Raw genomic sequence first — 15,089 nt, forward strand, 5'->3', positions numbered from 1 at the left:
GATGTGGGGCTGATTGCGGACAAGGAAAATTTATGAACACAGCTAGGATTTGTTTGGATATAAAGAATTCAAAGTTCAGATTAGGTTTTTAAATGCAAACTCAACCAATTTTGAAAACAACCTTGTCATTATCAAACAAAGCCCAGATTTCTTCCGAAGTAATTTGGATTCTCGTCATGCGTGTTTATAATTGAATAATTATCTATATATTATACTTTTTAAAAAATTAAAATTAATGATTTATCCCTATTATCATACTAAAACATCTTGGAGTTACTCCATATTTTATATATAAAAAATCAAAACAAATTTTATCTTTTTAAATCGAACAACTCTTCTAAATTTATAATAATTTCGTGTTAATTATTTAATATTATTTGGTCAAATTAAAAATAATAATAATACATGCAACACGTGTGCATCTTTTACTATTTTTTCATTAAGTCTCTTATGTTAACTCGATCCATATTTACAAATACAAAAATCTTCTTTCTTTTTTTTTGCGAAAAAAGTAAGTTTTTTTAATAAATCGAGTCGAGTTGAATATCTGTCTCACAAAATTGAACAAAATTTCCTCAGAGTTTTGTGATATATATATATATTATATATATATATATATATATATATATAAAATCTTCTTTCTTTTTTTTTGCGAAAAAAGTAAGATTTTTTAACAAATCGAGTCGAGTTGAATATCTGTCTCACAAAATTGAACAAAATTTCCTCAGAGTTTTGTGATATATATATATATATATATATATATATATATATATATATATATATATAAAAATTAAGTAAGTATATTGTGAGATGATCTCACGAATATTTATTTATGAGGCGGGTCAATTCTGTTCATATTTGAAATAATAAGTGATAATGCTGGCATGCAAAAATTATTTTTTTTATGAGTGAACCGAATAAAATAATTTTCTTACAAAATTGACATTTAAGACCGTCTCACGAAAATTTTGTGCTAAAAATTAGACACGTTATTATGCATATATATACATGTGCCTAATGCATTTTATTTCTGATAAACATATGATTTATTTATTTAAGCAAAAAAATCATAGAATAAAATAAAGTTTAGAGTAAAACCTCTCAAGTCATATTCTCAAACAATGTGCTCACTTCACTAAAGTTCCTAAATATCCGTCGCCCATTTACTAAAGTAGTATAATCTAACTTCCATTATTAAATTATTCCCCACTTCAATATTTTAAGTAATTTTTTATTCAAACATAACTAATATATTTTTATTTTATTTTGCATCGATCGATAATTTTTAAAGAACAACTATATATTTTTCTACACAAATTATTTCTAATAATTTGATATGAATGCTTAAACATCCTTTTATATATAAGAAATCTAAATTTTATCATATTTCAGGTTAAGTTACGATCAGATTGAAAAATACGAAAAACACAACGTATAATTAAGTTTTAAGAAGATCACAAAATATCATATTATTTGGTATGATCATTTAATACAGATCATCTGTGATGTTTCGAAAATTAGAAGTCCACATGAACCACGTGAGTGCAAGTTATTAAATTTCTTATGCATTTTATTAAATGATTTTAATGCATGTTTATTTCATTAGATTGTGTTTTAATTCATAATTTAAGAATTTACATTATTTTAATAGTTATGTCTAGTGGATATACGTTAAAAAAGGATTTTCTTGAGTTTATGCTTACAGGCGAATATGTCGATGCGGGATCGAGGAAAAGATCGGCACGATTCTGGCAATTTTAAAATATTTTATTTATTTTATTAAGAAAAGGATGGAGTATTTAAATAATTTATTAATTTAGTAATTTAAGAGCCTAATTAAATTATTTAAATGATTAATTGATTTTAAATTTTTAGAGTTGTAGCATTTGTGCATCTTATTTAAAGTTAAAAATTTATAGTGGGTTAATCTGGGTTTTATTTTAAAGTAGTAGTAGTTAAAATTTTTTTTAAATATATTTTAATCAGCACACACATGACTCACACCACCAATATTTACCACCATATACACGTACACATATGCAACAAAACACACATATTGTATACTTTTGACTAAAGTGGAATGAAAACTCTTTTGCATAATCTTTTCTCCATTTCTTATCATCCTATACGTAGCTTTTCTGGAATTCAGCAGCAATTATAATTTTATTCAAAGAAAATCAGCCGTTCGTCCCGATCGTCTATCTTTCGGTATGCGTACGGTTTTTTAAAATCAAAGCCGTATTCTGTTAGCAAAACATTTGTGTTGAGTTGTTTTAAGCATAAAATGATATACTGTAGATTACAAGAAATGTATGAAATGTTTGAACGTCCGAAATTCCTGTTTGTGTCTTCAAAAACTCAATTTTCGGTACTATTTAGAGAAAATTCTACAAAAACGTAGTTTTTCGATAGTTCGATATAAAAATTCGAGTTATTTAGATTAAAAATGAGTGAGTTATGGTGTTTTTAGTATGACTGCTCAAATTAAATCCGAAAACTCATGTTTTGATGTTCTTTCGAAAACTGCAATTTTTCGGTATATATTTTGAGAAAACTTTCAACTACAAAAACGTAGATCTTTTTGATACGTTTGATTTGATATAAAATTTGAGTTATTTAGATTAAAAACGAGTGAGTTATGATGTTTTTCGTATGACTGCTCAAATCGTGTTTCAAGAAAGTTATGAATTTTAATGTGTTCTTGAAGTTTTTATGTTGCAGGCTTTGTTGGGGATCGATGGGTGATCGTTGCTGCATATAAGAAAGTTAGTAATGATGTTTAGAGTATTTTTGAGGTTTCGATTCATGTCGTTAAGAGTTTGAATTATTAAGAAGTCGTAAGAAATAAACTTTAATATAAATGACAGTATTTTTGGGTCGTATAAATTGTAGGGTGATTATAAAAGTTTAGTTCATTGTTATGGTGTCCTAGAATGGTCTCATAGTGTTGAATCTTGATGCATTATGTGCTAATTGGGAGAATAGACATGTCATAAAATTTTCATCAAATAATTCGTTGGGTAGACGGACACGGACCCGGAGACGGAGGTTAGCACGGGGTTCGTGCCTTCTCATTTCTTCGACACATGTTTAAACGCACAGACACGGACCCCTACACGGACCTAGGGACGGGGTCCGTGCCCTTTCTTTTACATGACACATATGAGGCAGTACCTACACGGACCCGGAGCCTGACCTGGGTACGGGGTCCGTGTAGCTTCAGTTTTTGGGATAAATATTTTATCACTTAAGGTTTGGTTTGAGGTTTTATGCTATGATTTAACATTGATGTTTTACAAGGTCAAGTGGTGAGAAATTATAGAATGTTCTAAGAATTTATTTAGCTTGAGATTAAGCATGACTTTTACGTTTAAGTTGTACACGTTAAGCTTATGAATTCATGTTAGTATGTTGCAGCAACGACACGATTGACATCCAACGAATCCCTCAGCGCCAAGTAGTATGTATGACGTGCAAAGAAAATATTTGAAGTTTTTGAGGTATGCTAAATGTCTTGTGACCAAAAGTGAATGGGTTTGGAAGTCGGTGAACGTGGCCGAGGACCTCTCCACCCCGTTAAAGTATGAACGGGTTTGAAGTTAGGATTGGAAAGCGTTAAATTATGAACGGGGACCAATCCGCCCGTTAAATTATGAACGGGTTAGATCGTGGTTGTGAAGCGTTAAATTATGAACGTGGATCAACTGGCCTGTTAAATTATGAACAAGGATCTCATGTATGTGGCAGTGGATACGTCCCTGTCAGCCCAGTACTGTGGTTTGTCTGATCAGATATTTATTATGTTAAGGGTCACTTGCTTTGAAACATCCTCTACGAAAATGATGAAGTTACGTATGTTCAAGTATGTTCAAGTATGCAGTATGTTTATGAAAGTTTATGATGATGGCACGTCAGAGTATGTATGTACGTATGTTCAAAGTCATTATGCAAAGTTCAAAGTTATTATGCAAAGTTCAAGCTATTATTCAAGTTCAAGTTTCAAAGTATGTATGTTCAAGTTTTAAGGTTATTATGAAAGTTTTAAATTTATTATGCAAGTTTCAAGTTTATTATGCAAGTTCAAGTTTTAAGTTATGTATGTTCTATTTTTAAGTTGCATGCGATTTTATTATGTAGTACTCGTTATTCCAGTTTATACGTGTTGAGTCTTTAGACTCACTAGACTTGATCGATGCAGGTGAGTATGTTGAGGAGGAGACATGAGGTGGCGATCAAGGGGCAGGCTTGGACTGAGCGGAAGGCTAAACCCGAGGACCACTATGTTTATGTTTTATGAAAACTTTAAAATATTATGTTTTTATGTTATATGTGAAATGATTTGAAATAAGTACTTTGTTGGAAAATATTAGTTGGGAATGTTGATTTTAATATTATTAAGTTAAATGACAAGTGACGACCGTATGAAATTTTATGTTTAAGAAAATTTTAATTTTTCCGCAAATTTTGAAGTAGTAAAAGTACGGTACGTTACATCATCGATACACGACTGACCGACGATTTCGGTTGGGAATAAATCTAGCAAGCGGACTAGGTCAAATAATAATATTTGGAGATGAGTCCAGGTATCGTACCCACAGAGATCGATGTTTAATTACTAGAATATGAAATATTTTTCCTAATTTAGGCTAATAAAGTCAATTGAGGGCAGATAGATTAATCAAAACTAAATCAAACAATTTAAATAAATTAACTAAAGCAAAAAATCCAAACTATTAATTTAGACAAAAATTCAAATTATTTTAAAACGACTAAGGCGCACAACGGTACCGAGACAAACTTATAATCTATGTGTCAAATTTAAATTCAATAAATTAATTATTTAATTCACGAAGGAATTTCCAAAATTATTTATTAAACGATTCCTCGAATTAAAAACCTAATTAAATCTAACAGTCCAATTATTCATAACTGAATTTAATTAGATTCAACCGCATTAGATCGCTGTGAAATTCCAGTTTTTCAACCTAAAGTCGCACACTGAAATCGAATACTATTTCTAGTCAATTTAACCATGTGTTGATTGATGTGTGAAGCAAATATTAATTTATCGCCTTCCGGTTTTAGATTAACCAGCAAATATTCTATTTATTTGGCCAGATTAAAAGAACACATGATAAATGACATCAATCAATGAATAAAATAAATAATCTAATTGAATCAAACTCAAAACATCAAAAAATAATATGTCTCGGCCCTATCATGGCCTTAGTCTATAAAAATCTACTCCATAAACTTAAAATAAAATTGCAATTCACTGTTTAAATTCAATGCAGAAAACATGATTAAGAAGGAATGGAAAGAGATTCTCTGTAATTTGTAGCGTGTGAGGAATTCCTCGCTGGTTTTGCCTTCCTTCTTCCTCCTCTTTTTTCTTCTTCCGCGCTGTTCTCCTATTCCGTCCGTTGATCCTTTCTTCTGTTATCGGCTACCTTCCTCTGTACGCTTCTGCCTTTTTATTCTTCTCAAATAGGCCTCTCCTTTAATTCTTTTTAAGTCCATATCAAGTTTTTACCTTGTAAATAAATTGTAGATTTTATTTTCAAAGATTAGACTTCATCTTTATCAAGAACTTCAATAATATCAATATAATAAAATAAAAATATTTTATTTCCTTTCTTTTAGTATTTTTTCTTTTGAAGTCTTGTAAATATATTTATTTCCAAATTTAATCATTTTTCATCTTTTATTTAAATCTACAATTATTATTCAATTAAGCACATTATTAAGGATAAAAAGTCTAGATAAGCACAAATAAAATCCCTGAATCTCTATAACATTTGGCTTATCAACGACCAAACCACGAGGTAACATATGATCTCACACACGATCTCTCTCAAAAGAATCATAGGCGATATTTTGACATGTTGTAATCAACTCATAATGACACTTGAGCATAACATAACTTTTTACTGTGATTTAACGAAAGTTTCATATCAAATCACATATTTCAGATTACAAGAATAATATGGATGCAAATGGGACTAAAGGAATATTAAAAGCACGTTCTAAATAAAAAAAAGCATAAACAAATAAGAATAAGCCATGGCTTGATACTCAAGCTCAAAAGAACAAATATGAAGTATCTGGTCTTCAAAGAGAAAATAGGAAACAAAGCACATAGAATAAAAGGTTCAGTGTCAGCTAGTACATACAAATATCGTCACTGCAAGTTTAGATTTTCGGAAAGTCTTTTTTTGGATGAACAACGATTAGTTGTTAAATGCCAAAAAACAAGATAAACATATTTATCACTAAATTGATATTGGTCTTATAAAATTGATTAGTGAGACCGTCTCATATGATTTTTTATATTTGTACAAATTCGTTTCGGTTTCCTATTTTAATTTAATTTATCTAACGCACTTTCCCGTCTTCCCTCAATTGGCTTGCTCCACACTCAGAAAAAAAGGTTAAAAATAATAAGTGATTTTCTTGCTATTTCATTTTATTACTTTTTAGGAGAATTTAAAACATTTTAAAAATCTTAATTTAAGAAAACACTTTTGAAAGCAAAATATTATTGTAGCCAAAAGCAAAAACCCAAAAAGTTTGCTTTTTCTAGGTTCCTTTTGTCCCCAAACGATTACCTCCTACTGATCGTGGGCGATAGCTGTTTAAATCCGGCGAAGAATGCAGCAGGTGAGTGAATTCATTGAAATCGGTCGCACATATTCTTTTTTTTTTTTTGTCTGTACTGAGTACGATTTTTTTGTAAAATCATGAAAAAAAGGCTGGATCTTCAGGGTCGGAAGTGGAGGTGACCTGGGAAGATCAGCAGAATATCAACAAGTTTGGGAGATTGAACAATCGGCTTCATGAGTTGGACGATGAAATCAGGACTGCCAAGGTTATTTTTACTCTCATTTCTCATCTATCTTAGCTCATCCTGTTGTATATTCGATTTTTAGGATTTCATCGGAAACATTGAATAAAAAAGGTCTATGAGCTAGCATTTGAATTTTTTAAATTTGCCCAGTTTTAGAATCACTCGACCAATCCCGCAATTTGAAATTAGTCTTTTGGTCTTAGGTGCACCTAATAATTTTTTGACTGAGGCCAAGGAGGGGAGTGGTAGAAACTTGTGTTTTTAACAAACTGTACAGAAAATGTGATTTTTTTTTCTTGAATTTAAAGGAGCTTATCGTCCTCTACCCCTGTTTACGGCCAGAAACATGTAGTTGGATGTAACATTTTGCTCCTGGCTCTTTGATGCAGACAAGTATTTGCTCATAACCTTGGTCTGTTTATTATCCTTGTCAGGAAGAATGCATATTCATTCTGTAGGAAGTTCTGAAACTCGGAGAGACTATTATACAAAAACTCCACTGGATATAACATTTTCTTAATGCACAAATGTCTTGGTTGTGATTGTATGGTATTCTATTTGTTTTATGGCTAACAAACAGTATTTGATTAGACAGTCTGATAGTTGGTCGCAAGCATATGCCCTCCTGGAATTGAACTTTGAAGTTCTAGCTTTGTTTCACTGTGTCGTCGTAATAGTCCTGTATCTTTATAAGCTTTTAGTTATTGTAAATATAAAATAGAATACTGTTTCTTTCTTAAGTTACAATCCGTTCGGGAATATCTTTTCCCAGAAGGAGTTCGACCATTGTATTTTTGGGCATCTTTTTTACATAGCCCTGGACTAGTGTATCCCAAAAAATGTTGGGTTTTTATATTCTCTTTCAGCATCACAAAAAATGTTGGTTTTTTATATTCTCTTTCTGTCTTTCTCCTTGACTTCTGCCTTACCCATTAAGACATTGGTTTTCCTTATTAGTTATGGCCTAGTTATTTCCTCGGAATATTTTCATAAAGTTAGGAACTTAGAAAGAGGATAGTGGGGAACATAAATACAGGATGAAGTAGCATGATCTTTAATTGCAAATATATCCGTTGTGCATTACATGTGGGGTCTCTTATAAGTCCATACTCCTGGGTCTTTTGCGAAAAAAACATAACCCAATAAATAAGAGCTTCTGCAGGATGATTATGAGTATGTTCAACAAATCATATATGAATTTAATCAAGGTTTTGTTAAAAGCTGTAAGAACTGGTGCTGTCATTTATCTTGTCAATGGTAGCTTATGCCCCTACCTCGGTGACCTTTGCTAGAGAAAGGCTTCATATATGATTTGTTGAACACATTCTTACCGTCATTTGGCATATAAGCTAATGCCCATCAAGATAAGAAAGAAAAGGAATTAAGAAAAGAAAGAAAATTACCCCAACGGATGACTTTGACCAAAAAGCACAATGTCTGTGGCGTTTAGTTTTGCATTCAGGCAATATTGTTTTAGATTTGTTATTTTGTAATCCGATTCTCATAATTTTTGGATTGGGAAATAAGCTTTGGTGAGGATATATAGGATGAGAGAGAGAGAGAGAGAGAGAGAGAGAGAGAGAGAGAGAGAGAGAGAGAGAGAGAGAGAGAGAGAGAGAGAGAGCAATGTTTTGTACGATCACGTGCTAGGAACATTGTTTCATACGATGTTTTTTGTATGTAACAAATGATGCATTTTCTTAAAAAAAATTAAAATTAATTTCGGTTACGTGTAGTTCATTTACAAAGTGTTCTGCCAACTCATTTTTGGTTTCATAGCACTTCTACCCCAAGTGAGTTTTATCTTGGCGAAGTTCCCAAGTCTCAGTTGTTGTTCACTTTGGGTTTCTGATTCCCCATATGTGTCGATCTTTGCCAGGAAGCAAATGAAAATCTCGAGGATGCAAGCAATGAGTTGATTCTCACCGATGAGGAGATTGTGCGATTCCAAATAGGGGAGGTGTTCGCGCATGTGCCCAAAGAAGAAGTCGAGGACAGAATTGAGAAGATGAAAGAGGTGACCAGCAACAACTTGGAGAAACTAGAGGCAGAGAAGGAACTTATAATCAAACAAATGGCAGAGTTGAAGAGGATTTTGTATGGGAAATTTAAGGATTCTATCAATCTCGAGGAGGATTGAGTCGAGTACTTCGTGTCCTATCACATGCTACACGGGCCTCATGAAGATCTTCGGAACATGAAAGTTGTATGGAGTCCTAGCCGCAATGTGTGTTTGTTTGAATCCAAAGCTTTGAGAATTCTTGTATGTCTCATTTACTTCAAATTTTACTTTCTCCACCAATACCTGTCGTTTATTTTTGGATGACTCGAGTAGATTTGAAGTCTTGACTTAGTTGCGGCTATAACTTTTATTTATTTTCTTAGGTTCCTTTCATTCATATTTTTTTATATAAGCCCTCACATCAAGATAAGTATTATCATGTTAACAATGAGTATGACTAGTAGCATTCGGTAAATTTGCTTCACATAAAGAAGATTTCAAGGTTTCAAAAAATAATAATAATAAAGAAGATATTAAAATACGTGGGATAACTACATAACGTATTATATTCTTCAGACGACATGCAATATAGATTTTTATATGTGAGATGAATTGAGTCGATCTATAATTATCATGAGAAGCAACATTGTTGACATAAAAAATGATATTTTTGACTATTGATACGAGTCGGATATTCGTATCACAAAATTGACACATGAGATGATCTCACAAATATTAGACAAATACTGTTATAAATTTATTTTAATTTTTTTATTGAGTTGAAAGTGTAGATATTTATAATTGAGTTTGAACTCAATATTTCTCTTAAATTTTAGATACAGCGGGGAAAAAACTCACTTCATATTAAGCAGGAGTACAATGCCTCGTTTTGAAATTGTCGAAAATGAATAAAATGTGGTCTATAAATGGTTATTTATTTATGTTTGTGAAATAAATAAAATATAAAAATAAGAAGTTTTTTTTTTAAAAATATATATATATATATATTAAGGATAGAGGGTGGAGGGGGAGAGTCCGAGAGACATGGATAGGGTGTTTTCCGTAGATGACATAGCTGACCACTTCTGGTCCCCCCACCAGCCGCCGATTTCCCTCCACGATGAGGAGCACCACTACCACCCCGCCGCCGCGTCATCCTCATCGGAGGCGATGCGGATGAATCGCAGCCCATCCGAATGGGCGTTCCAGCGTTTCCTGCAGGAGTCCGCCGCGCCTGATCACACCGCTGCCCCCAATCCGAAAGAAGACGATGTTGTCGAGATCAAATCCAATAAAAGTTTAGACGGGATCCCGAATCCCAATATTCCCGTAGATTCGGAGGAGTATCAGACATTTCTTAAAAGTCGCCTCGAGCTGGCGTGCGCCGCCGTAGCTTTGACCCGGGTACGACGTCACCTTCGTAATTATTAATCTATTTCCCTTTTGTTTTATTAAAAGAATAAGATTTAGGAGTTTTATGTGTTGCTTATGAATTGATTTCAGCTGGTCATTGACTATATTTTCTCGTTTATTCCATTTGCTTAACAGCCGTCTGTTGTACATCTTGGGGCTTTATGAGTTTGTGAATCTCGAGTTATATACGATCCTCAGGAAGTAGTTAAGATGCTAAGAATTGAATCCGTTAGTTTTATGCCACTTGCTTTTCCATTGAACTTTGTTTGTGCACTACAGTTCTACCTTCTTAGATATTCTCAAATTTTGATTTCTGTGTATTGGAGCCAAATTATGAGTGTGTTTGGATCTAAAATTCATAAAGCCCCAAATCTTTAATCCAAACACGTGCATAATATTCCATTTATCTGCTTACAGTCAAATTTGGCTGTGAATACACAAAAATCAAATTTTGAGAATATCTAAGATGGGATAAAGGTAGAGCACAAACAAATTTAAATGGAAAAACACTGTACTATGACTTTAATGTTTAGTTTTTGAAATAAAAAAATTGGACTTTGCATCGTAAATTGATTTATTTATTTAGGCCGCTAATGGCAAGGCTCAAGAATCTGCAATCACAGGACGTTACAACAGTTCTCAGGCCTTTAATGCATCCCAACCGGGTTCTCATGTTAATCACGAAGGTCAGCATGAAATAGTTCTCTCAGAGTTTTATAATTCCATGTGCAAGGAGGTACAATGATGTTGGTGGAGATGTGTATACTTTTATTAAAAAACTTTAACCTGTATTTGGACTAGTTAATCATTTCGTGAATATGGAATGTGTATAAGGATTCTCAGTTGGTTGGTGTTTTGTAAAATCGAGGCTGTTGTCTATTTAAATTACTGTGAGGTATGATTCTATTTTGTGAGATTGTCCTTTGAATACTGCTTCGGCATTGAATGTGATTCAGATCGTCATTTGGTCATTCAGAAATTATCTGGTGTCTAATCAACATAGCTAAATGAAGGAAAAACCTTCCAGCTTACATATCCAAACTACCTGTGCACTTGTTTTCTAGTGCCTTACGGACACCAAGTGATTAATTCCTCTACTTGCATATAATATGGAAACGGGAGGTGCCTTTCAGCCCAATCTCAATACTTAAGCAGTAGAAATCATGAAGTTCGGCACCTAGATTCAAATGTGCATCCAATATTGCCACAAAGTTTGGCATCTAGATTCACGCTTGCATCCAATATTCATACAAAGTTCGACACCTAGATTCACACTTGCATCCGATATCCACACATTGTTTTGGCGCCTAAAAAATTAGAGAATCTGAATACGTTTTGAAAATCAGATGTAAATGCTGTCAAAAAATGTAATCATGAGGTTTAAATGTTTGACTACTGAATGAAGCATCTGAGATCACTACTCCAATTCATGCAACATGGCACAATATTGTCTTTGAGTTGTTGGGCAATTTGTTCATCTGCTACTTGATAAAAGTATGCCCTCTGTAGCGAGTGGACAAGATTCTTCAAAGCTATGTGACAAGGAAGACAGTGGACCGGTTGGCGCACCTGCCCCATCTTCAACGTCTAAGAAATCTGGGGTCCAGGTTAAGTCAACAAGTAGTGGGTCTTCAGGGGAACAATCAGATGATGATGAAGCCGAGGGAGAAACTGAAACAACTCAGAATATGGACCCTACCGATGCGAAGCGCGTAAGAAGGTGAGCCTACTTTTATTGTTGTTTGGTGGTTTACTTAAAAATAAAGTCGAATTTCATTTGTGCTTTCCCTTAGCTCTTCTTCTTTTAGAGTTTGCACCAATATAGCTTTGCTGCTTAAATGTGCAAGTTTGAGAAAACCGTTTGTTAGTATATTAAATATTTTTGTTGCATTATGTTTGAACTTTGGGCATGGCAGCGGAACTGAATTTCTAAATACTTTCTAATTTCGAGGTGCTCATTAAAAAACCATCTAATAGTTCTTCTTCAAGTAGTGGCGAGATGTTAAAAATAGTTATAAAAGAACTTTTGATTCATTTATGAACCAGGATGAGAACGGCTAAGTTATTAGAATTTTTTTTATCTCAAGCATGTTGAAGGTCGTATCATAGTTAGCTCATAGCTGAGCTTGCTAGCAGGTCCTTGATTACCTAACCAAAAATCAAATACACAAAAATTACCAAGTTAAGTTGAAACTATATTGGTCGCCCTATAAAATGATCCATTCCTAGTGCGGATTATTTGAGAATAAAAACATATTGTTTCAAATCAGCTGATCAAAAAACCGAGCTCCCAGTTCATTAATTATTTTAATTATTGTGCTGTTCAGAATGCTTTCAAACCGAGAATCAGCTAGACGCTCAAGAAGGAGGAAGCAGGCCCATTTGACTGAGCTGGAGACACAAGTACAGTCACCTCTCTTTTTTAATCTATATTTAAAATCTCCTCCCATTAATTTCTTGCTCCTTCTTAGGTCGGCCAGTTAAGAGTTGAAAACTCCTCGTTGCTGAAACGCCTCACGGATATTGGCCAGAAGTATAATGAAGCAGCTGTAGACAACAGAGTTCTGAAAGCTGACGTTGAGACTCTGAGGGCAAAGGTTACTTAATTATATCTATGGATTTCTCAATTTCAAATACTATAAGAGCCTTTAAATTAGAGATTACTTAATTTTTTGAAAGAAATATAAAATAACATTGCAATCAAATATAAATTATCATGGCATTGTCAGCGAGTAAACTAATGCTATCAGAATAGTAAATTTTCTAGAACATTCATTAAATGTGCGGCATTGAATATTTTTTTCTAAATATGAAGCCTGTAAAAATAAAATTTTCTAGAATCCTTGGCGCTTCAAAAGCTTTTCAACTTGGCTCGACCTCAGAAGCTGCCATCCCTGCATTAATTATTCCCTAGATAATTAGCATTTTAGAAGAACCTCAAATTCAGGGCCTCGATCCTTATTTTTCGACATTTTTACTCATTTTTTGTAATTGGATTTGCTTTTAGTGGAAATTCTCTATTACAGGGATTTAAGGCTTAACTAAACTACACGTACATTTCACTTTCATCTTACTATTCTTTTTACAGGTGAAAATGGCTGAAGAGACCGTTAAAAGAGTTACTGGATTGAATCCACTTTTCCATGGCATGTCTGAAATTTCTTCAATGGGCATGCCGTCTTTTGTGAGTAGCCCTTCCGACACATCAGCTGACGCGGCTGTACCAGTGCAAGATGATCCAAAACCACACTACTATCATGCCCCTCCAAACAATCATTTAACAACAGCTCAAGATCTTAGAATTCAAAATGGTTCGATGGATAATCCGGTGGTGGAGAATTCACGACAGAGTGCAGCAGAAGCAGTTGGGGCAAACAAGATTGGAAGAAGCGTTTCTATGCAGAGAGTGGCTAGCTTGGAACATCTGCAGAAGCGGATTCGTTGGGGAGGAGCCGGTTCCTCTGGAACTCAGGGCACTGGAGAGAAATGAAGCTTTGTTGAAGATCTTGACTCAAGGTCTTTCATGATTAATCCATTTGTGCAACCGAAGTTACATTTATGTATAAATTCTTTGGGACAAAACTCATTCTTGTCTTCCAACCTTTTGTATGTGAAGTGACTGATGCAACTCATTCAAAGTTGTAAGTTTCTTAGAAGGTGGTATCTTTTTACTTGCTGTGGTTCATTGTATTGTTTGCGTTCTTTATTAGTAGAAAAAATGGCGAGAACTGTTAATTGTCCCACATCGGTTAGATAAATAATCTGAGAGTTGCATATATGGACTTGGACAATCCTCTCCCTTTGAGCTAACTTTTGAGGTTGAGTTAGGTTTAAGTTCCAATCTTAACATGATATCAAAGCCCGATTTTCACCGTTATGTGTTGGAGTGTCTATAATTAGACCACCAGTTCTGCCCATAATTGGATCATTTGTAAACTCCACGCTCTAGATGTTCATTTCTGGGACGTGAGAGGGGTGTGTTAATTGTCTCACATCGGTTGGATAAATAATCTGGGAGTTGCATATATGGCCTTGGACAATCCTCTCCCCTTGAGCTAGCTTTTGGAGTTGAGTTAGGTGCAAGTTCCAATCTTTAAATCCGTGGAAAATAATCATTACATTCCAATAGTCCAAGTTCTTATACAGTTGGTGGCATGATAAACCTGATTTTTTATGATTATTGCTGGTTCTTAATTTCTTATGTAAACTGGATCAAAAGTAGTAGTCTTTTTCAAAACTTTTTAATGTACTCTTCTAATTGAAGTTCAACCACATAAATTTATGGTTACCCTGGCAAGTGACAACTTCTTGTGGTTTGCATGAACAAATTTTGTACTAAAAGTGGTTTGATAACTGTGGATTTTACCACAGATGGTTATGTAATGTTGTATATAGGATGGCTAGATGTGGAAGCCATAAAATTTATGTGGAGATAGATCCATTCTTGTATGGAATAATGTTCGAAGTGTTGAATAACTGCAATATCTGGTTCGTCTAAAACATCTTTTCTTGTTTTTCAGACATGCTCAAATGTCAATATTTCTATAGCGGAACAACACTCTTGCACATTTCTGCTGATAGTGACAACCCATAAATTATAATGAGCACTCTCCTCAACTCTTGAATATTACCAACTGCAGTTCATGTCAAAATTATCCGAATCATGAAAATACAATTCATATCTTCATTTGGGTTTTCACCCTTTCCACCCATCTGACGTTGATCGTTGTCATCTCAATCCTTCTAAGAGACTTAGTTCGATCACTTGAATCATATTGAAATTTCAATGATCAATTAGGTTTTAGAAACACTATTTTGTTTAAGCTT

The 15,089-nt window shown here is 33.6% G+C and overlaps 2 protein-coding genes across 2 annotated transcripts; both read left to right on the plus strand.

Annotated features, from left to right (window-relative positions):
- The first annotated feature begins 6,500 nt into the window (after positions 1 to 6,500).
- Positions 6,501 to 9,246, plus strand: LOC140822143 (prefoldin subunit 4-like). The gene is made up of 3 exons (XM_073182893.1): positions 6,501 to 6,660; positions 6,752 to 6,868; positions 8,727 to 9,246. Exons 1-3 carry the CDS (start codon positions 6,652 to 6,654, stop codon positions 8,985 to 8,987), a joined length of 387 nt encoding a protein of 128 aa, XP_073038994.1. The 5' UTR covers positions 6,501 to 6,651; the 3' UTR covers positions 8,988 to 9,246.
- A 610-nt stretch (positions 9,247 to 9,856) lies between these two features.
- LOC140821731 (light-inducible protein CPRF2-like) lies at positions 9,857 to 13,918 on the plus strand. Its single transcript, XM_073182292.1, has 6 exons — positions 9,857 to 10,253; positions 10,849 to 10,948; positions 11,772 to 11,982; positions 12,590 to 12,665; positions 12,734 to 12,859; positions 13,351 to 13,918. Exons 1-6 carry the CDS (start codon positions 9,894 to 9,896, stop codon positions 13,750 to 13,752), a joined length of 1,275 nt encoding a protein of 424 aa, XP_073038393.1. The 5' UTR covers positions 9,857 to 9,893; the 3' UTR covers positions 13,753 to 13,918.
- The last annotated feature ends 1,171 nt before the right edge of the window (positions 13,919 to 15,089 follow it).

Source organism: Primulina eburnea, unplaced genomic scaffold (genome assembly GCF_022965805.1).
Source record: "Primulina eburnea isolate SZY01 unplaced genomic scaffold, ASM2296580v1 ctg739_ERROPOS11973397, whole genome shotgun sequence".
Lineage (NCBI taxonomy): Eukaryota > Viridiplantae > Streptophyta > Magnoliopsida > Lamiales > Gesneriaceae > Primulina > Primulina eburnea.

Bases quoted from the DNA above. Each gene is read 5' to 3' on its own strand.
- LOC140822143 (XM_073182893.1), top strand. The intron at 6,869-8,726 runs GTTATTTTTACT...GATCTTTGCCAG, and splicing joins ATGAAATCAGGACTGCCAAG to GAAGCAAATGAAAATCTCGA.
- LOC140821731 (XM_073182292.1), top strand. From the start codon at position 9,894: ATGGATAGGGTGTTTTCCGTAGATGACATAGCTGACCACTTCTGGTCC. The intron at 10,949-11,771 runs GTCAGCATGAAA...TGCCCTCTGTAG, and splicing joins TTCTCATGTTAATCACGAAG to CGAGTGGACAAGATTCTTCA. The intron at 12,860-13,350 runs GTTACTTAATTA...TTCTTTTTACAG, and splicing joins TTGAGACTCTGAGGGCAAAG to GTGAAAATGGCTGAAGAGAC.